At 46.2% G+C, this 26,745-nt stretch overlaps 1 protein-coding gene and 1 long non-coding RNA gene across 12 annotated transcripts in view; one reads left to right on the top strand and one right to left on the bottom strand.

Annotated features, from left to right (window-relative positions):
- Positions 1–21,203, top strand: part of LOC102028568 — a 212,481-nt gene extending 191,278 nt beyond the window's left edge. The window contains exons 7-9 of one of the 2 annotated variants that reach the window (XR_001234789.1): positions 13,750–13,933; positions 14,340–14,426; positions 21,131–21,203. This is a non-coding gene — a long non-coding RNA (uncharacterized LOC102028568). The remainder of the gene's footprint in view (positions 1–13,749; positions 13,934–14,339; positions 14,427–21,130) is intronic. The other variant, XR_001234790.1, reaches the window with a different exon arrangement.
- Positions 1–26,745, bottom strand: part of Trpm3 (transient receptor potential cation channel, subfamily M, member 3) — a 526,019-nt gene that overhangs the window by 53,449 nt on the left and 445,825 nt on the right. For 8 of the 10 annotated variants that reach the window (XM_005388528.1, XM_005388530.1, XM_005388536.1 and 5 more), the window contains 5 exons: positions 24,290–24,457; positions 18,950–19,090; positions 14,316–14,444; positions 9,100–9,351; positions 1,460–1,634 (listed from right to left, as the gene is read on the bottom strand). In XM_005388528.1, coding sequence (XP_005388585.1) covers positions 1,460–1,634; positions 9,100–9,351; positions 14,316–14,444; positions 18,950–19,090; positions 24,290–24,457 — 865 coding nt within the window. Of the gene's footprint in view, positions 1–1,423; positions 1,635–9,099; positions 9,352–14,315; positions 14,445–18,949; positions 19,091–24,289; positions 24,458–26,745 lie in introns of all 10 variants that reach the window. The other 2 variants (XM_005388531.1, XM_005388535.1) reach the window with 1 other exon arrangement.

Here is a 26,745-nt window from a genome sequence, read left to right as displayed (position 1 = left end):
GTAGCCCACATCTGTAATCCCAGCACAAGGGGAGGCTGAGGCAGGAGGATTGCAAGTTAGGGCCCACCCCCGCCAACAAACAAAATAAAATAAAACAAAACAAACAAAGGGAAAGAGTTGAAATTCCTTCTCATTGAGTTGGCTGACTTGCAAAAAGCAAATATTTGTTCTAATAAAGAGTTCCAAAATGTCTTGCTTGCTTTAGAGCTGGAGAAGGAAAGGGTATTTATTTAAAATCCCTTGTGGAGGGGGAAATGACCTGCTGTATATTCTGTTGCCAGTTATCATAGCTCTTTGCAGGCCTGAGGACTCTCATCTGGCGCTTTGTCTTTGTCCTCTGGGTCTCAGTCATGCTTGGGATGGGCGGGGCGTAAGGGGAGGCTGACTAATCTCTCCTCCTGCTCTTAATAAGCAATAGTACTTCGTTATGTAACCCTAAGCCATGTCCACAGTCCAGGGCTCAGACGGCTGGCCTGTCAGCAAAAAATGTATGAAAAATGTTAATTCAACAGTGTTGGAGGCCCATTATTTCCAGAGTGAAACTCCTAAGGGAAAACGAGAAATAGTTGCCCCAGGGATTCAACTCCTCTGTACTGAAAGCTGTTCCTTTCCTAATGCTTTCTGCCCAAGTCATTTCCCAGTGCCTGGTGTGCTCTGACATTTGGTCCAAATGAAATCCTGGAACAGACTCCTAGGCTACAACTACCTTCAGATTCCACCCAAAAGGAGTGATTAACACAGAGAATCAGCATCTACTAGGGCTGGGATAAATGGGGCCGAATGGGGGTGCTTGGTCCCCATACTACATTACTAGATATGATTTTCTTCCCTGGCATTCATGGCAAGTAACTCAGTCTATGACCTAAGGCATTTTCCATATTTTCAGGCAATGAATACTACCTTCCTATGAGTCTCAACAGCACATAATTTAAGACAGTGGGAAAGGGAATTGGAGAATAGTTTCCAGTGCAAGGAAAATACCATACAGATGTTTGCCCTTAACTCCTGAATTCTGATGGCAAAGTTGAGAATTGTTTATTTGTTACAAAGTCAAACTCAAGGAATTTATTTTCTAGTGGCTGTGGGCTGAGGGCTGGGGTAGCAGTCGGGAGCTGTGACATAATATATTCTTCATACCAAAATGTCTAACAAATGGCCCTCAGATTTTGATTTACAAAAAATTTAGATCTTTTAGAATGGTTCATTTCTGGATCAAATTTGGCATACCATATGTTAATTTATGTCACAGAAAAACAGACCCGAAGGTACATCCAAGAATTACTTTGCTAAAATTGTATGTTTACCTTCTGTAAATTTTTTTCCACTGAGATAACAAGCTAGGAATCGGTCCTCTATCTTGAGCCATTTATTGAGAACAAACAAATGAACTTGGAAGAGACATGACCCAATTGAAGTTAAATACCTGACTTTGGTGTATGAGAATCATAAACTTGCTTACGGTCTATCTGGTCTGCAAACACTTCCCCATAAATCATCCAGTAGGGCATGTAGAAGATGTTCTTCGCCAGTTTCCATGACGGCTCCTCGTTGGGAAAGAGGATGGCTTGCCTGGCGACCCCAAAGCTCATCAGCACCACCAGCATGATGATGACAAAGTACATCATGTCTATCATCTGGGAGGGTGGGGAAGCAGAGGGAGACACAAAAGAAAACCCATGTGACCAAGCATTCCTGTGAAGGCTGACACTGGTGGAAACTTTGAAGCAAGTTCACTCTCTAGACTGCTGCCAAGGGGCATTAAACGGGAAGCTGTGTTCACATAGGAGGACACTTGGTCTATTGAAGTCAGTGCTGCATAATCTTATTAGTAACTCAAAAGACTGATTTTATTTTTTATAAAAAGTGCACACACCGTGGAGCCCCTTTATTTTTCATCACTGTCTGTGGGACATAGGTGTGGAAGTTACAGCACACAGACGCTTGCGTCTCTAAGTGAGTCGGTCACAGCGTGAACTTTGTATCTGCTCTTGGTAGAAGCAAATGTCTTCTTTGGGTCTCTTCTTAAAACTGGAATTCGGGTAGCTGAATTATTTTAAGAACTAATGCAATGCAGGAAGTTCCCTTTCTCATTTCTGAAAGGCTGATGAAGGGCTGGAGAGAGCAAGAAAATAATTTCTGATAAATAAAGCTGAGACAAACCAAATATCCCTCATACTCTTATCCTTGTGACCTCATCTTTTTTGTTGTTGTTGTTTTTTGGGTTTTTTTTGAGACAGGGTCTCACTATGCAGTTCAGGCTGGCCTTGAGCTCACTTTGTAGCCCAGGCTGGTCTCGAACTTGTGATGATCCCCTGCCTCAGCCTCCCGAGTGCTGGGATGACAGGCATGTGCAACCACGCCTAGTTTCTTGTGATCTGGTCTTATTGGATGACATTCTGCCACGAACTAGTCTACTGAGAAAACCACGCTTTTTATACTTCTGCAGGGTATCCTGTAAGTGACGGAGAGGGTTTTCTGAAACATTAGAACCATGTGACCTGATGACCCATCCCCGTGCCTGCAGTTGGAATGATGGATTTTTTCCTTGACATGCTTATAGAATTCTCCTGAATGCATTCTAGTAACAATATTATCTCTTATTCATCTTTCTCCTTTTCTCCTTGTTTGTTTCCATGGTATTTGTTGGATCTATTTCTCATATGCCAAATTGCTTTCCTTTTATCATCCAAGAAGAGACTGCTGTAACTGTTGATGTTGCCTGGCCAGCAGCCATTAGAGCATCTTCTCTTAGAAACAGGCCCCAGCCATTCGGCCATAAAGTGGGTGTGTTTTCCAGGCTAGGTTCACGGTGGTATCTCGCCCCCTGGATGCAGTGTTGGGAGGTAGGCATGTGACAAGAGACAGGCCAACCAGACCCTTTTTGTTTGTTTATCTGAAGCTGTGGGAGAAAGAATTCCCTTTCCTTCTTCAAAGTGGTGTAAATTCATTGTGTCTGAGGCTGAATTTCCCTCCAGTGAAGCTGATCCAAATGGAGCAGATATGCAAGAGAAGCCATGCCAGTGTTGGCGCTGGCAGTTTCATCCTGTCCTTCTCTAAGTCCATCTGTCTCCAACGGTTAAGGTAGTTGGGGACTGGTTTCTATCCCTTGCATCAAAGTATGTGAAACAAGAACCACCTCCTCTTGGATACCACAAATCCAGAAGGAATGCCCATTCACAAAGACTGATGAGCAGGAATTTTATCAACATTAATGAAGACTACAAATTAGTCTTTCTAATTTGCAGGGTGTTTGTTGTTAGTGCTGGGGATTGAACCTAGGGTCTAATGCGTGCTAAACACGTTTTACCACCAAGATACACCTCCAGATCTCCAAATTAGTTTAAAACTTTAAAACTCTGTGGTGCCATATTACTGGAGTTCAAACATTATAGCTGTCCTGAATGCCTTTGGACACTGGAGTCTCAATACTTTTTAGGTCAATTAATTCTTTTTCAAGACAACTTCAAAATTCATCATCCTAAGTATCATATGACTAAACCAGACAGGAATCTCTCCATGTCTGACATTCATTCTTATTTTCTCATGCTGTTTAGTTACTGCATTCAGTCTAGTGGTCTCAGAACTCTCTGCAGGCAAGCTGATTGTGCAAAAGCAGTTTTATAGGAAATATGGGTCTAGTTTTCATTCTTGCTGTCTCTTTTTTTATTGTGTAAAATTCTTGCATGACTTATATAAAAAGTCCTGTCAGTGAGAAAGTACACATGGGTCCTTCATCTTACGTTTATTTACATTGATTAAAGTAGAGGTGTGTTCTCATGAGATGGAGCCAAATCAATTCAGCCAGTAAAGAGAGAAACTGCACTAATTTATTTTCCCAGGATTGTTTTCATTCAAATGGATTCTGTTATCTGTCCACAGGTCAAAACAATCAAAGAGAAGGACATTCTTCCCAAATGCTTAGCTTCATATATTTCGAAGTTTTTACTTTATTCAAACACTAGAATTTAAGCATTATTAGTGAGAACAAGGACTGGCTTCTTTTGCTTTAAAGCCAAATTATCCAGTTGGTTCAATAAGATTCTGCTCCATTCTTGGGCTTTCCAGGTGTTCAGCAGGGGAGGGTGTACACTACAGTGATTAAGCACGTGTTCTCGGAGGTCAGACAGCCTGGTTTGCATCTTGGCTTTGCTGGTAAAAATAGCTACATTAAAAACAAAACAAAACAAAACAAAAAACCAGGCTGGGCATAGTGGCGCAAGCCTGTAATCCCAGCACTCGGGAGGCTGAGGCAGGAGGATCTCTGCGAGTTCTAAACCAGCCTGGGCTACAAAGTGAGCAAGGCAAGCCTGAACTGCATAATGAGACCCTATCTCAAAAAGACAAAAACCAAAAACAACAAAAAACCAAACTACCACCAAAAAAAAAAGTTTTGCTGACCAAAAATTAAAAAAAGAAATAATTGATTTTAATTTTTAAAATAGAAATAATAATGTATATTATTTTTACAAGGATTAAATGTGACACTATGCAACTGTTTACTGTGGTAAATTCTCAGTCAAGGCTAACATATCGTTATGAGACTTGGAAGGAGTCAGGAATTTGATCCTGTCTATCACTGTCCATTGTTGAGTGTCAGTTTATTCAATTGTTAAATGAGGAGACTAAAATCTATTTCTTGGAGACTAAAATCTGTTTCACATGGTACATGGGAATGCCAGGGAAGCTGGCTCAGGCTTGTAATCCCAGCACTCAGGAAGCTGAGACAGGAGGATTTTGGTGAGTTTGAGGTCAGCGTGGGATTGAAGGCCACCCTAACCTACACAGTGAGACCCTGTCTCAAAGAAAACAAAACAAAACAAAACACCACATGGTGCCTGGAGCACAGTAAATGAGAGCTGCCTGCATTTTACAAGCGAGTTTAACACTAACTAGGCTTAGAGAACTCCCTCGAGGAGGGAATGTGAAGGGAAGGAGTCGGGACTGCAAGTGACCCTGGACCTGCACAGCAGTTGGCATCATACTGCAGATGTGGGTTTTCCACGCTGCTAGGCACATGTGTGCTGGCTTCTCACACAGTGCAAAGACACACGAACCAGCACCAGCTGGATCTCTACTCATCCTGAGTCCAGGGACCCTCTCAGGGTACAGGGAGTTCCCTGGCCATTTAGTACTGAAAAGAAACTTTCTGTGTAGTTATAGCTGGGCTCATCTTGTTAAGTGTCCAGCCCAGCAGTTCGTCTGGCTCACTAATAAATTCTACAGGCATGTTTTATCCACATTCTGGATTAATGGCTCAATTACTGAACTAATTGTCTCATTGTTTGTTTCAGTTTTTCTTTTGTTAAGCTTTTGTTTTTATTAGTATATGTTTGCGATACACAATGATTACACTCAGTGTGGGGAGTTGGTACACACACACAACACATCGGAATTCTTCTCACGTTCCCTCCTATCCTCCTCCTGGGTGCATTGGTCTTTTCCCCCTTCTCTCCCTCCCTCTCCTCCATCTCTTGATTTCCTTCCCATTTGAGAATGATCTACCTCCTTACTTCCTATTTTCTAACTTTTATTTTTCAGCTAATTATCTTAAAAATCTCATGAAAGAGAAGCCAAGTCCCTACCTATCCTCATGTTAGACTTATTCAAGACGATCAGTGAAGTCATTCGTAAGTTAGAAGGGGCAGGAAATGCAATGCGTCCCTCCTGCTCACCCCTTTTTCAGCTTTCCTTCTCAAAAGTGGAATAATTATGCCATTATTAAAATGACGGGGCTGGATTTTAAAATAATCTTGCTGCATTAGTGTGATTTTAGTTCTTTCAAGTGTTTAAATGCCACCTAGACTTTCTCTTTCCTTTTTTTCTTTTCAAACCAGATCTTGCCACATAGCCCAGGGTGGCCTGAACTCTTGGTTTTCCTCCTGCCTCAGTCTCCTGGGTGCTGGGGTTACACGCGTGTTCATTTTATTTATTTATTTAGCAGTAAAAGGATTGGACACAAGCATCACTGAGCTACATTCCTCTCCCTTTTAATTTTTTTATTTTGAGACAGAGTCCTGCTAAATTGCCCAGCATGGCTTCACACTTGTGATCCCCCTGCCTCAGCCTCCAGAACATCTTAGATTACAGGCATGTACCACCAAGTCTGCCTCCCCCTAGCCCATTAAAGGTAGTGTATTTGATTTGTTTGAGTCTTTGCAGATTTTGTTAAAATACACTAAGGTAACCATCTGAGAAAACATCCATTCAGATTAAAAACTCCCTAATGCAGTGGTTCTCCACAGAGGGCAGTTTTGTCCCTGAGGGGAATTTGGCACTGCTTGGAGACATTTTTGTTGTTATGACTGTGTGCGTGTGTGTGTGCGTGTGTGTGTGTGGGGGGGCACGCACATGCACTACTGCTCTCCAGTGAGCAGAGGCTGAGGATGCTGCAGAGAATCCTGTGCTGCATGGGACGTGCCCTGAAGTCATCACCCAGCCCCAAGTAGCAAAAGTGTCAAGGTTGAGAAAACTTGGCCTAGTTTGACAGCCGTGAGTGCTCTTTGTTTTCACAGGTCTGATGGAGAATACATCTGACAGTTCAACAGAAGCTAGTCCTCTTTCCCCAGAAACTCTATGCGCTTTCTGCATAGATCAGGGAGGGTCTTCTGGGCCCTCTCCTAAGCCCGCTCTGTAACTGTCTGTAGACACAGGAATTCTCACTACAGCCTCTGATTTATTTTTACAGTACAAAGAAGATGATATAACTGGTAGAATAGTAAAGTAATATGTACATTTTTCCCCTGATCAAAAAGTGCCTGTTGAACGGGGGTTCAGTTCTGAGTAAGTAACTCAAACTTGAGAATTCAAGTTTTTCCTCTCGAGAATAGATTGGGTGATTTGCTCTAAACAGTGTTGGTATCATAAATACCAAGGTGGCATAAAAAGGTTAGGTATAGAGCAGAATAACTGTGCTCACTAATTTTTCCTTTCTTCATTGTACTTTAAAAAGCATAATATAAACACAAAGATAGCAGATGTAATTTATCAGCCACCAAACTACGGGCCAGTTACTGTTGGCCATTTAACATGTGCTGTTTCTAAGTATCACAAGGCACACATTCACTGCTCATTACTACTTCAGAAAAGCATGAACTGAGGGGCTGGGGATTTAGCTCAGCGGCAAAAGTGCCTGCCTGGCAAGCGCAAGGTCGTGAGTTCGGTTCCCGGTACCGGAGAAAAACTAAAAAAAAAAAAAAAAATAAAGCATGAACTGAATCTCAGAGAGGTTAAGTAAATTGCTCAAGGACTCCAATTCATTTGAATTCAAATTCTCCCTGTGTACATGAGTTTGTCAGGGCCTTTGTGGGAAGTGTGCTGGCTACCTAAGATTCATTTCAAGGGATGTAAGGTCAGATAACACGGGATGGGTGTATTATATAAATACATTACACACACTGAGCACCCCAAGTGTGAAACTAGGGGGAGAGGAACAATGGGGGTGAAAATGATCAAAGTGTGTTCCATACGTGTATGAATCTTCCAAAATGAAATCTATTAATCTGCATAAACAATTTTCTTTCTTTTTTTTTTTCTTTTTTGGTACTAGGAATTGAACTCAGGACCTCGTACTTGCCAGGCAGGTGCTTGTGCCCCTGAGCTATACCCCCCACTCTTGCATAAGCAGTTTTAGAAAAAGATTCATTTTAGTAGAGTTATGAGCAGATGTTTAATAAATATCGAGTTATCAGAGAGGTCTAATAGTAAAACCTGGCCGATGACGAAAGGGGGTGTGTGTTGGACCCGTGCTGGCTGGGGCAGCTCATACAACAGAAGTGACGATGGTTAGCAGAGAGGGTTTTCACTAAGAGGTGTTTGTCCAGCTGGGGTGGCTGGACTGTTTCCCCACACACGTTCTGGGCAGGGGAAGCAGACAACACACACTTAAAGAGGTGGGGGAGGTGGTAAGTGTTCCTATTCTGGGTGTCAGGCTCTGATTCTTTCTCTACTGAATTTGGGGCAAGAGTTGAGTTACCCAGGCGCTACCAGATTCACATTGCTATTGTCTTCCTAGAGCTCGATCTTTATGAAAAAATTCTGGAAGTTGGCGTGCAGTCAAGGAGTACTGAGGCAAGGCTTTGGCCATCTGTGTGGAAGCATATTAGCCTGACACTTGGGGTTGAAAGTGATGTCTATTAAAACTAGATTCAGAAGTGACACACCTACTTAATCTAATGCATAATGTTCAATTCACACTGAGCTCAACTCAAACAAACTACCTTTGAATTCCTTTTGCGCGGGAAGAGCAAAACTTCTAAAACCTTTCTAAAACTTCAGCTTTCTAAAACTTCACTTTAAAAAAGACAATACATCTTTTAAAGCTGGGCATGGTGGCACATCTCCATAATCAAAGCTCAGGGGCCTGGGGCAGGATGATGGCAAGTCTGAGGCCAGTACTGGGCAACTAAGCAAGACCCTGTCTCAAAATAAAAAAAATAAAAAATGTTGGGGGATGTAGCTTGGTGTTCTGTGGGTTCCACCTCTGGTATTACCACACACACAAAATAAAAGGAAAGAAAGAGAAAGAGAACCTTTAAAAAATCTGTTTAAATTTTGATGGTGGTGGGAACTCATTGTGATCTTCACATCAACCCTTTCCTGATCTATGCTTTTCCTGCACTGTGTACAGATCTCTGGCAGCATTTTCATACTGTATGCTAATTCTCTTGCTCAATTTCAGTTCCACAGAAAGAGCATCTTTGTATACCCAGCTCCTAGGCTTGGCACAAAATAGATAATCTTTATATATTTTTCAGCTTGCCAATGGATGGCTGGTGATTAAAGTCCCCAGTTTTTGTATATAAATGTAGTCAAACTCTCAAACCCTCAAAAGGAGTTAAGAAAAATAAGACACTGCCAGGGCCATTTCCTGTAGACGTCTTTAAAAGATCTAAATGAATCACACCCCTCTTCCTATAAGCTCTATTTCTCTTTTTTTGTTGTTGTTTTTTTTTCCTGGTACCAGGAATGGAACTCATGACCTTGCGCTTGCCAGGCAGGCACTGAGCCAGGCCTTGCCAGGCAGTGCTGCTGAGCTAAATCCCCAGCCCCAGCTCTACTTCTCTAAGAACGTATAACATGGGCTCAGAGGACCCTGCTTACCATTTTTCCAATCATCATTACATACGGGCCCAGATATTTGTTCACGCCGAAGATGTCGAGCAAGCGGATGTACCAATAAATGATGTTCACACAATAGATGACTCTCCCGTCGCTCCTGAAGGGCTGGTCTTGAAGACGAAGGATCATTCCGACCGAGAACAGAAGGATGGCTATGAGGTCTGTGACATTCCAGTACTCCTGCAGCCACACCTTCACTTTTTGCAGCAGCTTGCCGGGCTCCGACATCAGGATCTAGACAGCCAGAGACAGCGGGGTTAGGTCTGGTTCCTGCCCCTAGTTCCCGCACTGTTGTGAAGTCCTTGGTCTGTGAGCTGACAGTAGGGGCTTATTTGGTCTATCAGTGTCCACCTTAATGCTGTCATGCTACGAATGTACAACAGAGCTTAGCTCAGGCAATCTGGATTTGAAAAGTCTAGGAGTAGAGATAAACAATGAGTTTGACCCTTCGAGTTGCCTTACAATTAATTCTAAGACACGCAGTGGGGTTGTGCTCCAACATTGTTTGTTCCTAATATACCGCAAATCTTCCCACAGATTCTTCTCCATCTGTATAAGCTGCTCCATCACATTGGGTGACTCAGGTCACTCTGTTAGGAAGACTCCACATTCCCCTCCTGCACCAGCAGGTCCTTGCACATCTGTTTCTAAACACAAACTAACCAGTCACTTCCCACTGCCGCCCGCCTGTTCTAAGTCCTGTTTCACCTCACGTGACTGCAGCCCTTCAGACTGGATCCCCCTCAGCCTGCAGTCCCTTCCTGAGCCACGCGCATGGCGGTCTCTCAGAAGCTATGACCTCTCCAGTGATTATGTGGGTGAGAGCTCATCGAGCTGCACCCTTACCAGGAGTCCATTTTGTTACAGGTAAACTGTGCCTCAATTTTAAAACTGATGGGAGACATAAGAGGTGAGCAACAGAAGCTTATAAAAATTATGATGCGTGAACACTTGAACTTTCAATGGCCTCCGTCACAATTAGAGAAAAACCCAAACTCCTTACTGCTGCCTTCCTCACATCTCATATCCCGCCATTCTCTACGCTGCAGCCACCCTGGCCTGTTCATAAGCATAACGAATCCACCCTCAGGGTGTTGCTCTCATGCTTTCTCTTTGGGCATTTTATTTTCCCAGAGTTTTAGATGTTTGGCTCTTTCTCTTTCCCAAGTCTCTAGACCTTCCCTAAGAAGGGGACATGTGACCATCCTAGCTGCAGTCACCTCCATGTCTCCAAGTCACTCGTACTATATTTAGTTTTTTGAAGTCTTTATCACTGTATGAAATTATTTTTCTCCATATATTTTTATCAGTATGTATCTGCCTATCTATCCATTCATTCACCCATGCATCTACCTCCCCACCTACACATTCATCTATCCATCCATCCACATACCCACCCATGGCCCATCATTTTCTCTTCACTACACTGTAAATGCTGAGGACAGACCCTTTATATTCCAGACTCATTCCATAATGGACAATAAATATTTGCCCTTGGGCTGACTGACTGGCTGTTACATAGGTACCTGGTGGCAATTCTCTGTCTCTTACATATCCTCATCTGGAGTAGAACTCTTGATTTACCTTAAGCCTCGAGGGGCAGCCACATACGGGCTCTAGGGATTCACAGCTGGGCAAGAGGAACTGCACTCATCCTCCACCTATCCTGCCTAAGATGTGCGAAACCAGGGAGCCCAGCTCAGTGAAGGAGTTAGGCCACCCTAATGAGTCTGTTGTGTTTACTTCACAGGTTTGCATCTCTTCAAACCATGGTCCACTGTTTCCCCCACTTGGGACCTCTCAAGGGGCAGAAAAGACTGCAGCTGGATCTATCTGCAGCTGTTTGTTCCACCGCTCCTGTCTACTATAATGGCAGACCCTTCCACCACTAAGGAAGGGAGGTGTTACTAAGGCAGGGGTGGTTCTCAGGAGGCTGAGTGAGATACCAAGAGGTACAGAGATATAAAGGGTCTCACCTTCTGTGGGTCCCTTCCCTAAGCCCTAGCCTTGGATTTCCTAAACCCTAGTGTGCATCAGAGTCAGCTGCAAGGCTGTCTGGAACCCATGTGGGTGGCTCTGCTCCTGCTTCATGCTCCAGCAGGCCTGGGTGGGGCCAGGGGAGTTACTTTTGCTCTGCGTTCCCAGGTGGCACCACTCATGTCTACCCACCAGCAGTTCCTGCCGCTGGTGGTGTCTTGATGGCCTCTCACCCACGGCTCCATCTTAGCTAGGCAAAAACCCACATGTGTGTCTGGACAACAGGAGGGAGGGTGGACAGCGTCTTGGAGCTTTTCTGACCCTTTGCTCACTCCTTGCTAAAAACACTGCTAAGCACAGAACGCTTTAATACAGTTGTTAAATAGTGCAAACTTTTTTTGTGGCGTCCTGACATTTAGAGAAGAGGTAAAAGTACAGCAGCTTGGGATGAAGCAGGAGTCAAAGGCCAAGGCTGCCTCCTCTGCCCGCTTCACCTCCGGAGCCAGCCCTCAGGCAGCTGCCTTAGCATCCCGGGCCCCTGCAGATCATGGTGGGTGTTGTGGGGGACAGTGGGTCTCACGACAAGTCTGACAGATTTCACACCCAGCCCTCCTTTCTAGTCACAGGATTTTAAAAAGTTGCTGAATCCCCCGCGTCTTGGTTTCCAGACCTGGAAAGTGGGGATGTCATCATAGCCGCACCACTGACCTCAGAGTTGTGGGAGGAGGACCCGGATGAGATAACGTCTACTAAAGCATGCTGTAAACAGTGCCATGCTATTAAGGGATTACCATGGCTCGCCTGGTGACCACAGCAGAAGTGCGTGGGGATTGGAAGGGGAGGGCAGCTTGCAAAACCACAAAGCCTTCCTTGTGTCTCCCTCGGAAGGCAAGGGCGTGTGCAGACTTTTCCACTTTTCCCGGATCTGAGCTCCTCAGGCCTGCATCTGACTGCGACAGGCAGGAAGGCTGGTGCCTGCGGGCTCTGCCCCTGGGGGCTGAGCCTCTCTCTACTGAGTTCAGGGCCGGAACATGCCCGAGCAGCAACCTCAGCGGGCCGCAGAGGGAGAGGTCAGACGCTAAGGTGTCCCCTGCCTCTGTCCGTCCTCGTCCCCACGGCTTCCTCAGGGGCAGGGCCTTGTCACCGACCCCTTCCTGCCCCGCCCCGCCCCGCGGCTCTTCTCCGGGCCTCAGCAGAAGCGGATAGCAGGCCGAGGTTCCTGGCTGCCCGCCTGCTTGGCAGCCTCCCCCAGAACAGTCCGTGGAGTACCGGCTGCTCCCTGTCTCCTTCCAGCCGCGTCCCTGGAGGAGCTCCAACCTCCCGGCGAAGTCTTCCGTCTCCCGCTGGCCACGGGAAGGAGTATGTCTGGGCGTTAAGTTGCGGGATCGCCTGCTGGCACTGCGCAACCACAGGGCCCCTCACGGTTGCAGGCTGTGTCCTCCGGGAGCCACACACAGACCCAAGCAAATGCATCACTGTTGCCTGTTTACAGGGGAAGTCCAAACCCTGGCCAAGAAGCACGAGGCTCTGGGAGCGGGAGACCGCGGTGTAGACAACAGGTGGCCGCTTTTGTTTGCGGTCCGTTTAATCCAGTCTCTTATGAACGGGGTCTAGTGTACCCACATCTATGTTTCCAGGATGGAGAAATGCTAGCTAGAATGAAGGTGTCTCCCAGACCGTTTAAATACCCAAGAGCGAGGAGCTCTGAATACAGGTTACTTTTAATGATCCCAATCCAGCTCCATTTAGCAGATACTGCATGTTTTCTGCCTGGAGAGAATTCCAGAGCTGAAATTCAACGTGAGGACCTTTGGACCTGTCTTAGTGATGAAAGCAAGAGTGGATTTTCGGACCGTAGCAATCCTTTTCCTGGCGTGCACTCCCTGTAGTATAGCAGCCAGGAAAGTTTTGAGCTCTTGCAGGTGCCGTGTATGTGACAGAAGCATTTCCTCCAGAAAAGGCCCCTGTGGACCCAAGAGCTCCAGGGAAAATGCCAGAAACCCTCAACGTCTCCCGGCCTGTCTTCCTTCATGGTATTCTCTGATGAACTAAATTTGTGTGGAGCACTGAGAGGGGTTGTGGTGCCCTCTTGTGGACTTCTATTAGATTACTGTCACTTTAGAAGCTTGGGATCTACCGGGCTCTGAGGTTAGCTTTTTCTTAAAAAAAATAAATACTGTATTTTTAAGAGAAGTTTTAGGATCACAGCAAAAATCAAGGAAGATGTAGAAATTCACCACATATCCTCTACACCTACATATGCCCCCACCAGAGTGGTGCGTTTGTTAATGAACCCGGACTCTATCGTGTACATTAGGGCTCATGCTTGGTGCTGTGCTTCAATAGGTCTGGATGACACGTATCCACCTCAGGGAATCACATGGAATAATTTCATCTTCCTAAACAGCATCTATCATCAATCCCTCCTCCCGAGCTCATGGCTCTTTTTGTTGTCTCTATAGTTTTGCCTTTTCTAGAATGTCATATAGTCTGAATCACATAGAACGCCATCATTTTGGACTGGTTTCACTTAGAAATCTGTATCTAAGTTTCTTCCTTGTTTCCTGTGGTTTCAAAGTGCATTCACTTGTCTTGGAGGTTAGCTCTGCTTTCAAACACATCATATAGAGCTGGCATGTTGATGGCTTCTTTTAGGCCGCACGGAATCAAAGAGGGATCTGACATCCTCAACCTGCAGGACCAGAACTGAGGAATGGCTGGCGTCCAGCAAGTGCATGATACATGTTCTGAAGGAAGCAACCAGAGGATAAATTCAATAAAGGCATGAAAGTGGAGCTCCTCCAAGAGCCGAGGAAACACCGTTGGAGAAATGCTATTGGTACTGGTGGACTGCGCCCAAGGAGACCCAGAGGAGGGGGTTGAAACGGGAGTTAAAAATAGCAAAATTTAAGAAGCCATGTGTGCCGGGCTGAGGAAACAGAGGTGTAAATTATGTGGAAGGTGACTGGGGAGCTTGGGGAGGGGCAAAAGCTATGCGAGCAGAAAACAGACTCCGTGCAAAGCTCTCATGGAGTGGCAAGCCCACAGACGTCACCTGGCGAGGCCTCCCTGGATTTGTCAAAGGAGGACTGCAGCAGCCCTTCGCAGCATCAGAGAAGGATTTCTGGCTCCGTTTAGATCCGAGGCGCCCCTCCTCCCTTCCACCCACACATATAACTAACCACCATCTTTGCCCTGTTTCCTTTCATGAAAGCAGTTACCTCTCTCATCTTTTCTATTCCCAGGGTGAAAATGTAGGAAATGACGATCCATTCCTGGGTGGAAGGCCAGCGCTCCATCTTCACCAACACGATGTAGTTGAAGAGCATCAGGTATCCGATGTACGCCAGCTGTAAGGAAATACAACACAGTGCTCTGGCTGCCGGAGCCCAGGAGCCCTGGCCTTGGGTACGGCCGCCGCACACTGGGATAGAACGAGGTCAGCAAGCAGGACAGGGGTTCATGACAAAATCAACTTAGCAGCTTTCAACTATCGAAAGGCTATACTATTTGAAACAGTTTACTATGTGATCTTTGTGTTGCCTCTTGTACATGCCTCACTGTCCCCAGAAGTTTGTATCTGTGCATCATTCTGTTTGGCAGTTACCCCTTTTCTGGTGTCTAAAAGGCACTCTTGACATCAGGGCTGCTTTCACTAGGACATGCACTGTCAGCTCCTGAACAAGGGCAGCATGGTGGAGTTTTGCGTGATGAATGTCGTGAGAATGTACTCCCTGCCAACTGGTCAAACCAACGTGAAATTTTTTTGTTTGTTTGTTTTTGTTTTTGTTTTCGGGTACCGGGAATCGAACTCACGACCTTGCACTTGCCAGGCAGGTGCTGTGCCACTGAGCTAAATCCCCGGCACCCAGTGTGGAACTCTTTATCTCAAGATACTGCTTCAACTCTCTTCCTTTGAGCTCTGCCATTAACTTAGTGCTTGGTGTGTCCACGCCTGGGAAAGGTTTCCGTTTCCTGTTGTATCACCTTCCTGCCTACCCAAGTTGAAATATTTGTTTTGCTTTTTGCTTCTTTGAAGTAAAACAAGAGAAACGGGTCTGCGTGGTCTACTGCGGACTAGGGCAAAGTTTAATCCTCATGAGGCCCCAGCACCTTGAGGAGGGATTCTGATGTGGCTGCCTGTGTTGATGCAGGTTGAGAAAAACTCACTAGGGCTCAGGTTTGGTCTCTGTCACTTAAGATCAGCGGTGTCAAGGTGAGTGGAGCGAAGGAAAGCTGGTGGAGCTCTTGCATAAGAAATTTCACCCTAAGGGAACCAACAGATCTGCTGAACCTTCTCCAAGAAATGCTTCAAGTTAAGCCACACACTTATGGGTCAGGGGGGCTGTGATTAGGAACTCAGAGTGAGTTTATCCAGAGTTCCTGCACTCTTTGGAGAGACCCAGGAAATAACAGGATGCAGCTGGGCAAGAGGATTGAGGTCTTGAGGGTTCTGGAGACACTGGGTGACTTCGGGGCTGTGCAGGCAGCCGAGAAGGCGGAGGAAGCCACAGGCTGGGTGGGAGATACTTAGCAGGACTGCAGAGCAGCTACCTTATCTGCAAGTGGACGCCACACCTCTCTTTGGTACTGGAATAGATACCCTGTTACATGGACAGGACATCTGCAGACACAACTGTAGCATGTCATTCCCTCGCCTCTTATCTTTTCTGTAGAGTCTTGTGCATGCCAGGTAGGCATTCTACCACTAAGCCACACTCCCAGCCCTTCCTGCATCCTTCTCCCCATTTTTGTAGTGCTGAGGGATGAACCCAGAGCCTCATGCTGAGCCACATCCTCACCCCTTTTAAAGACACTTTTAGTTTGAAGCCAGGCATGGTGGTACATGCCTATAACCCCAGGGTTCTGGGAGAGTGAGGAAAGAGGATCTGGTGTTCAAAAGTACACTGGTGTTAAATGTGTCGATGACGTATGGGGAGGCACCAAGATCAGCACAGATAGCTGTGTGGATGCTGAGGGGGCTGAGCTCACCTGTGTGCTAGGCTCTGTACCCCCCACTTGGAACCATCATGTTAGTCTGTGCCTTGGTTCCCACCCTTCATCACTTTCAGAATCATTAACGAATCATGAAAATCTCATGAGTTTCCTTAAAACTGTGTAGGCCATTGTTTAAAAATTAGTTCAAAACATAACTTGGCCCAAGTGATTTTAGCTCACAGTTATAATCCACAATAATTTTGCTCTGGAGGCCTCCCGAGCACTGCATTTCACAGAATGCAAAGAAAGGAATTCAGGTGTTATTGTTTGCTTTTCCCTTCCTTCTTTTTTCCCATGCTCCTAACCCAGTGAATTCAGGTGCTAAAACTATAATATGTACTCATCCTTGTCCTGTCTCCAAAGTCTTCTGTCTTCCCAACTGCTTTCCTCTCTTAGTTGGATAAATTCTGTGGTTTCTAGGTGACACGAGTCCTAGCTGCCCCTGGTTTTACCATTTTATAGAATTCACTGCAAAATATTCCACAGCATTACCTTCTCTTGTCACACTTAGGCCCAGTGACACAGCACATGCAGTTCTTCCAGGACATTTGCATCTTAATGTTTAGGTAACTCCTCCAGCCTGACCTGTCCCCTGAATGCAGGCATGGTGTGTCTGATGGAAGTCAGTGAGACTTGGATTTAAACTTCACCTCGCGGGTGGGGATGTAGCTTAGTGGCAGAGCACTTGCTAGCATTGCAAGGCCCTGGGTTTGAGCCCCAACACTGCCAAAAACTGAATGGAAATCCCAGGTCCTGTACTTTATCTTGTCACCCAACCTTCCTGGGCCTCTGGGAAAGAACCCGTCACTGCTGGAGAAACCCAGAGTGCACGTCATGTTCTCCAAGCTGTGGCCACTTCACACCTGGAGTTTGAATCTTCTCCAGCTGGGCCCTTGGCATGGGCCCTCAGCATGGGCGGGATCTGGGAGCCAGCTGGATCCCCACCTGCCTTTGTCTTGGAGCAGGGAGGAGGCAGCCTGATCCCGGGGAGCCTCGCCGAAATGGGGAAGCGAGGTTGTGAGGAAGTGCGGTGGCCTCCCCTTCAGGACCCCCGAGAGGAGGAGGGGACATGTTTGGAAGTTGAATGAGAACTGCTCTTGCAGAGAACACAGCTGAGAACGAATGGGACCTTCTACCAGAAGCTGAAAGTTACTGTGAAACATTTCTGCCAGAGAGCCTGGCACACCTCCTTTTCACCCCCTGAGGCCTGAGTTGTGTCAACAGGTGAACAGGGATTTCTGACAATTGTTGTATAAACACAGCGGAACCCAGCTGGGGGCCCAGTGTGATGGGCTTGCTGGGTGGAGGTCACCCTGTTGGCCGGGCTGGCGGCAGCTGCTCAGTGTGCTGCACGCGCTGGGAGAGAGCCGTGTGTCTCACCTCCCTCATCCCGACAGGCACTGGGGCGTCGGGGCACCACGCAGCCTCTCAGGCTCCTTCCTGGACATTTGATTCAGCGGGTCTGCAGTGAGGCCGGGTGCTGGCATTCCAGCTACTCTGTCTGTGCCCATGGTTCTCAATGTTGGCCGCTCATGAAAACCAGCCAGAGGCTCTGAAATAGCCCAGGGCTCAGGACGTGCTCCAGACCATGACCTCAAAGCCCTGGGAGGAGAGCGTGTTCTCCAGAGGATCCCACCGGGCACATGTCTACACATAATCCCAGCACTCCGGGAGGCTGAGGCAGGAGGACGGCAAGCTGGAGCCCAGCCTGGGCAATTTAGTGACTTAGTGAGACTCTCTCTCAAAAATAAATACCAAAAAAAAGGGCTGAAGATGTAGCTCTGTGTGGAGGCCCTGAGTTTAATCCCTAGTACCTTTAAAAGATAAATAGTGATTTTTAGCTGGAGGTGAGTTTACCCCACAAGGATATATGCAGCAATGTCTGGGGACATTTGGGTGGCTGCTGAGGATGCAGAGTGGTGCTAGCACGTGGCGGGTAGAAGTCAGGGATGCTGCTAACATGCTACCTGTGGTGGGCAGTCCCCCATGGCAGAGAATCGTCCCACCCAAAGTCCGGGGAGTGCTGAGGCTGAGGGACGCACACAGGACCACCCCGAAAGCATCTCACTTTGTCACTCAGCCTTCTTGGCCGCTGAGTCAGGCTGTCCTGTTGCTGACACATGAGTGCCCTGCAGCTGGTTGTGGAAAAGGTTACAAAGCCATCCTTTGTCTGGTCCAATTCTACTGCGGCTGGAGAGAACGGGAGAGCACCTGGGTCCAGCTCACCTTAAACTTAAAATATCATTGGAAAGTAGAAGTGGAAAACCAGCAATCCAGCCTTCCTGGCACCTTAGGAGGCCTTTTTGGGGATGTCCCATCACTCTTTGGCAGGAAATGTTTGCAGGGTGTGCGTACTGGGAAGTGTCATCTCAATTTAGGCAGCTTTGAGTAGGTTTTTGCATCTTTGTGTATTGTTTAATTGTGTCAGAGCAAGACAGCTCATTGGATGGTGCTGCCAGGCAGGGAATAATTCCATGTATGTGCTGACTTTTTCTAGGCTACAGCTTCTGCACTGTCCTTACTCTTCACCCACCAAATGCCCCTCCAAGCCCAGGACTGGCATCTAACACAGGCAGCTCTGATCTAGTCCTTATCCATCCAGAACAGGGAAGTGCTTTGAAAAAAGGACACGTGTTCTCCCACCGTTTCCTTTCTGCAAAGAGCAGAAATGGAGCCGTGGAAGCTGCCTAGCGAACCTCACAAATCCTACAAAGCTGTTGGCGGAGCAGAGTCAGAAGCTTTCATTCCTGCATGTATGGTGCTTCTATTACAACCCACAGAGAAAAAGACGCAGTGCAAGAGAAATGAACACGACTCCCATGCCTGTGTTCAGAAGGAGAAAAGCAAAGGGGCTTACGGTGTAGAACCAGAACTTGACGATGGGTGCATTGTAGAATTCATAGATTTTTCTACCCAGGGGGATTAGGCGGTGCCTGCTCTGAACTTCCTCTTCGTCCTTTTTCCTGGAAGACTCCCCGTTGTTCCGTCCCAGCATTGCCTACAGCAGGAAAGAAGGGACACCATCACAGCAGGGCTCTGCACAGCATAGCTCAGCGTCCCATTTAGTACAGGAGGAACGATGCTTATTGAGCCTGAGCCCGATGAACCCTCTAAAAGCCCAAGCCTCAGACACTGAAAGGCCACAGCTTCCCTAGGTGTGTGATTCGTTAGACATCGTCCACATCTTCCCTCTGCCTGAATGGCAGACCTTGGGGTAGTTCTCGAACATGTTCTCCTCCTCCACTCTGGGCCCTTTGGAGGAGGTGAGTGACAGCAGGGGCACAGAACCCTGAGAGGAAGAGTGGGGCCTGGAAAGGGCTACAGGAGTCTGCCTGCCTGCCTTCCTGTCTATGTTGTGAGACAGGCTAGATTAGAGTTCAGATTCTGTCTCCAGTCTTACTACAGGCTTGGTAGATTGGGTCAGAGTTCCTCATTTTTTGAAGGTCGTGAGTATTCAAGAGGCAAGGTATTGGCAGTATGTAGAGCTTGGGTTCTGATTTCACACCTGGTAACCATGGAATTGCTATTGGGACTGGGGTACTGCCTTCCTGTGTAGCTGGTGGGCCTGGCTGGGAGAGGGCCCCCCGCTCTAAGCTGTTGGAGATGTCCTTAAGAATGCACTAGCCCCTCATCCACATAGCAGCAGTGTCAACAACAAAGATTTAACCTCACAAAGGGGGCAGAACCTGACAAAAGGCACACACAGGCTGGCTGGGCAGCAAGCAGCAGGGTGCCCCTCACACGGCCGAAGAGCCCAATGATGAAGGGTTTTAGGCTTTGGGGCACTCAGATGGGACGCTGAGTCCTACCTGGGAAGCTTAGAATCTGTAGCACCTTGGGCAAGTTGTTTTAATCACTCAGAGACTTATTTTCTTTAAGTGTAAAGTGAGGGTAATAAGAGTCCCTGCTACTGGGTTGGTCTACAAATCAATTAGCATCTGGCCTTACTAACTGCTCAGTAACAATCAACTGTGTTTAAAGTACCCCGGGATATTCCTGGATAGTACGTACTATGAAATGGTCCACTTGGGGACCTCTTGGATGTAGCTCAGTATGAAGGCCCTGGCTTCAATCCCAACTAGTACTCCAGTCCCCCAAATTGACCTTGACTTTGTCTGAAGACAGATCTGCCCTTTGCCCTCAGACCCTGGAAGACAAGGCATGTCATATGCAACACCTCTTTGCTTAGAGAGAAAGCCAGGCCCAGAAGATCCGAGGATGGGCCTGCCTTGCTGTGAAAACCAACTGCATGATTCAGAGTGGGGGCTCTAGATCACCTGGGAGCTGGGATATTACCCAGGCAATTAGTCAGTCAGTCGGACTTATGCAATGGAGCCCCAATAAAAACTTCGGGAATGAGGCTCAGGCAAGCTTCTCTGGTTGGCAAAACTCTGTGCAAGTTTCATACCCCAAAGAGCAAGGAATCCTGGCTTCAGAGTGAGAGAATCCAGAGAGGATGCCTTTGGAAACGTTGAACCTATGGACTTAAACCTATGTGCAGCCTCCCTTCGGTGATTTTAATCTGTGAGTTTTTCCTGTAATAAACTCTGACTGTGCAAAAAAGATGCTATGCCAGCATAACTTCTTGGCTTTATTTCCACAGTACTGTCCTAAGACAAGGTTAGTTCTACAATGGTGGGAAATGAGATTTTTATTAAACGTGGGATAAGATATTGCTCGGGACTGAAACATACCTAGGCAAAAGCATTGTCCTATGGAGCACATGAATTTAAAGTGCAGAGATCTAGTTATAGCAGTAATTTAAGTTTGTCTTGACATTGAAAACAGAAATAACTGCTGCTGTCAATCTACCCCATCTAAAACATACCAGTGTTAGTTTCAACTGCTTTGATGATTGTTTTACATAATGATTTTGCTCAAATATGTGACAATCACAAGTGACTTTTCTCCAATCAATTGGTTTTCTGGAGAAAGTAACTTCTATTCTTTTGTGTACTCTCTGGCTAGAACACTATCTTGAGTTAATGAATAGATATGATTTGTTTCCAAGGTTTATCTAAGTATTTATTTTCACCAGCAGGCTGAGTCAATCTTCATGGTGGAGGCAGCACACCAGACCCTACCCAGTATTAGACTCCTGGTCATTGATCTCAAGAAGCTCTGAAGGTACATGGTACAGTATTTTTCCTGTGATTTATAATTTACGTGATGTAATTATTCTACTGCTACTTCTTTTTCTTTTTTTTGGTTCTGATTTTTTGAGACAAGTTCTCACTGTGCAGTCTAGGACTGTTTTGAACTTGCTCTGTAGCACAGGTTGGCCTTGAAGTTACAATCCTTCTGCCTCAGCCTCCTGAGTTCTGGGATTGTAGGGCTTATGCTGCTTCTATTCTGCTTATTTCCGCACTTGACAATGCAGTGCCATTTGGGAATACAGTGAGATGGAAATAAAGGCAGGTTCTGAGGCGTCTTGAAGACTGGCATCTTGGGGTAACCTCTAGGGACAGTGACTTTCCTAGATCTATAGCTGGGGCTCGGGACATGTGGGGACTTTATTAAGCAAAGTGCAAGGTGGAGGCACTTAGCTGGCCATGCAGGCAAACCACAAACAAGAATATAATGACCCATTTTGCCTTTATTATTTAAATCATTCCAAAGCCAGTGTATTGTCTTTGATGGGTTTGAATAAAGCACTTTTGTCACTTCATTCGTTCCAGCCTAAGCAGCTTAGCTTGCTGATGTTATTGATCTCCCTGTAGTCATACATTTCCTGTGACATTCCTTAAAATGGAATTCAACAGGGCCAAGTACAAACAAGATTGTGCCATATGGACTTGAGCATCATTGTTGGGTAGGCGCAGGTGTCAAAGAAGTTCCTTTGACGTGAAAGAAGTTATTACAGGTTGTGAAAATGGAGCAAACTGAGGATGGTATTTCTGTGTAGTTTGTAAGGGCCAAAGGAAGTCCCATTCCAAGAGAAGACATGTTGGTTTAACACAGACGCTCAAATAGTCCTGTGAAAGTGGTGCTTTCCAATCCAGTCCATGATAAGCCTGCTGACCAGAATCCAAGCAGCAGTAGGATTTGCCATCAGGTCAAAGAAAGCTCCACTTTAAAGACAACTGCTATCCCAGCCTGAGCCCACCAGCCCAGGAGACAGTAAGCTCAGCATTCGTGACGTCTCCTACTCAGGTTCCCACGGAACAGTGCTGGGGTCTGTTCTCTAGCAAGCATACTTTGCTCTTGGGCTACAGACTTGTGGATTCTTGAAGGATCCAGTCCTCAAAGCTTTGGACTCAGCAGGGGCAGCTCCTCCCTTTGTTTTCTTCTTTGAGATCAACCAGAGAACATGCTGATTTAGCTGCTGGCTGCCTTCCTAGGATGTGCAGCTACGTCGGGGTCATGCCACACTTGACTTGGAGGGACTGGGTGTCACTTTTGAATTCTCCCTGCTGTGGGGTGAGCCAAATCATCTGATCACCTCCACTTAAGACTAGGAAGAAATTCTCTCTCTCTTAAGTTTGTCTAAAAGAATACCCCAGGGGGTCTGCATGCCTGGGTTTGAATCCCAGTTTTGCAACTCATTATCTGGGTAAAGGTGAGCAATTTAACCTCTCTGAGTCCCACCCTCCTCATCTGTAAAATGGGTTAATTATAATGCCTATGTCATAGGTCTGTTATGAGGACTCTGTGGCTAAGTGTCTGAAGAGCGTTTAACACTGTTACAAGACTAGTGAGCATTTACTGGTGTTTATAGTACATCAGCACCAGTCTAAGCAGTTTACGTGTATTCCTCTTAATCCAGACAGGCAGAGTTATTCCCACACTGGAGGCTCCGAAACCACTCAGTCACACAGGAAGTCACCCAGGAAGTCACAGAGATAATGCGGCAGGGTTCTGACTGCAGATCACGTAACTCTTTCCCCTCTGCTGAAATATTTACTACGGATTCAGTATTCATACTACTCCTGTATCTCCCAGTGCAGAAAATACCATTTTCTATTTGTAACAAGATGCAGGGTCCACAACTTTGGAAGGATTATTTTTGTTTGTGTTATTGGCCACACAAAGCTACATCCTTGGCTCCTTTTTTTATATTTTATTTTGAGACAGAGTGTCACTACGTTGCTAAACTCCCCAGGCTGGGCTCAGGTTTGTGGTCCTCCTGCCTTCGTCTCCGGAGCACTGGGATCATAGGAGCCACCGCTCCTAGCTCAGGAAGATGTTTAGGGAAGATGACCCCTGAGCTACTGCAGAGTGAGAGGAGACCTCAGCAGATTTCATAAGGGTTCTGAGACTGAAACAAAAGTTGGCTTTTCATTCGGGGAGTCAGGAAATGTGTCTGGAAATAGATCAGGGGCCTGTGGAAGAAAATGGCTCATCTGGAGGAAGAACAATTTGCACAGTGGTCCCACTAGGACAATAATGCAAAAAGTCTTTTGTCACCTGAGCAAATCCAATCTTCATGGTCTCCTCTCACAGCTCCTTGTGGGTCATGAGAGCCCTGGTCACTGGCTAGGGTGGTGAGGGAGGGGGAGGGAGGGTGCGGTATAGCAAGAAATCCTTATGGAGCCGTTGCATGATGTCTTCTAAGCCATGAAGCCTTGTTTGTCCCTTTAATAACACGGGGTATTTTTAGCCTTTGGATACAAGCCAGTGGCAGTCATGCTGCTCCAGCGGGGGTGGCGGGAAGCTGTCCCCGGAGCAGCTGCCCCGTCCCTCTGCAGAACAAAGCACCCAGAGTCTATAATTATCCCAGGGAGAGCTAATAAAAGCTCTCCATACAAACCTCAAAATTCAATTAGCGCTGTATTTGTGAACCTGACCCCAAAGACAGACACAGGCTGAGCTTCTGATCAGCAGAATGTTCCAGCTCAGTGAAGCCGGCTGCTGCTATCATGGGCTCCCTTTGGTTTTTTTGTGTGTGCCTAAACTGCCACAGTGTCTGGTTGTTTATAAAACTTCATCTGGCTGGAAAGTTTGGGGTGCTATACTTTGAACTTTATTATTTTTTTCCCTGTACCACTAGCTGGCCAAAGAGATTTACAAAAGATTGGACCCTCTTGTCATGTTCTTTGTGCATAAAGAGGACACTTTTGTATGCCCTGGCTTCAGTACCTAAAGATTAAATGTGGTGGCAGCCTGGGGAACAGCTGTCTGACCTGGACTTGTTGAACCCTTAGCCGTAGGAAGGGGATGAGCGGATGAGGGAGAAGAACACGTAGCTTGGTCTTACTGTCAGTTCCATGTCCTCTTCCTCTTTCTCCTTGGTGGGCTTCTCTGGTTCTTCTGGCTCCTTCTCTTGCAGGTGGATTTCTTGGGCCTGAGTCATATAGGGCATGTCGTCTTTGTTCTTGAACTCCAAGCTGAGAATTGAAGGAGGAAGTAGAATTCCCAGAATTACCTAAAGTAATAATAATGATAATAATAATAATCACATTTAAAGGATTAAAATTAAGGTGGTTTCTTAGACTCAGAGGGCCTGGGGTGTGGCATATGGGTGGTGTGTGTGTGTGTCTGTGTGTGTGTGTATGTGTGTGTACATGCCCATAGGCGTATGAAGGATTCTATGCCTTGGATGGAGTCCTGGACTTCTGAATATCTCAATGTATTCATGTGAAGAGGTCACTGTCCCACCTGGGAAATATTTTCAAATCATAGCTCAGTCTAATTTTTGGAGAAATAAGGTATTTTGCCCAAATGTACCTTGCCCTATTAATACCCAGGTTCATGGGAAAACTGAGGAAAAAGAGGGATTCTATCCAATGCAAAAGTGGGAATGAATTACAATTTCTATTTAGTCATTAAACAGAAGTTGGCTTCCTAAAATCAATCCATACATTTATTTTCTACTGTGTCAGGTGGAGTTGATTCTATATTATCTGATTGTCTCTGTTATAAATTGTTATTCTAAGATGACCTTGAGAGGGTACATGTAGGAAAGTATTTTTATTCATTGTAGAGGGTTCTAGTGGCGTTTGCTATTATACAGCAGACTGCCCCAAGCTTGCAGTGTCCCCTTACAGAAATGCTTCCACAAGGACCAGCACTGCACCTCGGTCCTGTATCAACAACGGCACACATTTGTGTGTGAGGATGTCTGCCATGCATTTCTCTCCCATGAGGGGAATCTCATTCTCCCCTGCCAGGGCACAAGTGCAGTCTTGAGTGACGTCCACCTGACCTTTGTTCCCCATATTTCCTCCCACTTCTCTCAATCTCGACCTGGCCCTGGGGTGCCAGCCTTCTAAAAACAAACCTCCTGAAGAAACTGCTCCAAGCGACAGGTTTAGAGAGATCCTAAGGGTCAGGAAAAATGATGCCCAGCTCGTAAGAGAGGGACATCCCAGGCTTGAGAGCTGCTGGGGACAAAGGGACCACCATGACCCTGGCTTCCGGGTTCCTGGCCAGGCTGGGCGGCTCAGGCTGCATGCTGGCAGCTGTTGGGGGACATGACACCTGTCCTCCAGCTGAGAGCCGGCCTGGCTTCCTGCCTGAGGCCAGGCTTCTGAGTCCCTAGCAGCGTGGCTATGAAATGTTGTCTACGGCCCATTTCATGAAAGCTGATGGTGACCCCAGCCAAGAGCCCAAGGAAAGGTGGAGTGCTGGTCCCATAAAATGCAAACAAAGGGTACAGAGTGGCAGACCCGGAGGCAGGGTGAAGTCTACAATGTGATGTGCAACATGGGACCATAGTTCTGGTAGCTTATTGTACACTAGAAATGTGCTCAGAGGGATTTAGGGGCTCTTACCACCTGAAGTAAAAGGTAACCACGCAAGATGATGGGTATCTTAATTTACTTGACTCTAGTAACCAAAAAGGTAACCATGCAAGATGATGGGTATCTTAATTTACTTGACTCTAGTAACCATTTCAATATGTACATCAAAAATACCATGTTATATACCTTAAATGTATATAATTAAGAAGAAATCAGCATCGCAAAATTCAAACAAAAACAAACCAAAAAAATCCACAGGCTTTTGATCTTTTATCTTCTCTCTTTCTTTTACTTCTTTCAAATTAATACTTTCTTTTTGAAAACCATTGAAAAATGTCTTAAACAAGGCAAAAACAGAGGTGGGGTGTAGTGCAGTCACTGAGAGCTCGCTTAACATGTGAGACCATGAGTTCAACGCCCAGCACCACAGACAAGCGAAAGCAAAAGTACAGTAAGTTTCTACTTCTTTTAAAAAGAACAGTCTCTACCATGGTCTCTTCAGCCTCCAGGGGAACCAATGCAAATGATTTGCTATGCGTTTTTCCTGTTTGTTGTTGTGGTCGTGGACGTCTGGTTTTGTACTATGGATTGAACTAAAGTGCCATGCCAGGCTTGAATTTGCAACCCTCTTACTTCATCTCCCAGGTTAGAGGTGTGTGGGATTACAGGTGTGTGCCACTAGCTATGGCTTCGCTACTATATTTAAAAAAGTGAATCTATACAAATAGAACTCTCTATTACAACCTTTAAAAATGGACTCAGCTTATATAGACTTGTCTCTACTCATTTTTCTTTGTTTAAGAGTAGATCAAGTTAGACATGGTGGCATGTGCCTATAATCCCAGCAGTCTGTGAGACTGAGGCAGGAAGACTGCAAATTGGAGCCCAATCTGGGCACTTCAGTAGTTTAGTGAGGGCCTGTTTCAAAAATTAAAAAAGGGCTGAGGAGGTAGCTCAGTGTAAAGGCCCT

This window comes from Chinchilla lanigera, unplaced genomic scaffold (genome assembly GCF_000276665.1).
Source record: "Chinchilla lanigera isolate Chin_1 unplaced genomic scaffold, ChiLan1.0 scaffold00033, whole genome shotgun sequence".
Taxonomy (NCBI): Eukaryota; Metazoa; Chordata; class Mammalia; order Rodentia; family Chinchillidae; genus Chinchilla; species Chinchilla lanigera.
This window is presented reverse-complemented; position numbering and strand designations above follow the sequence as displayed.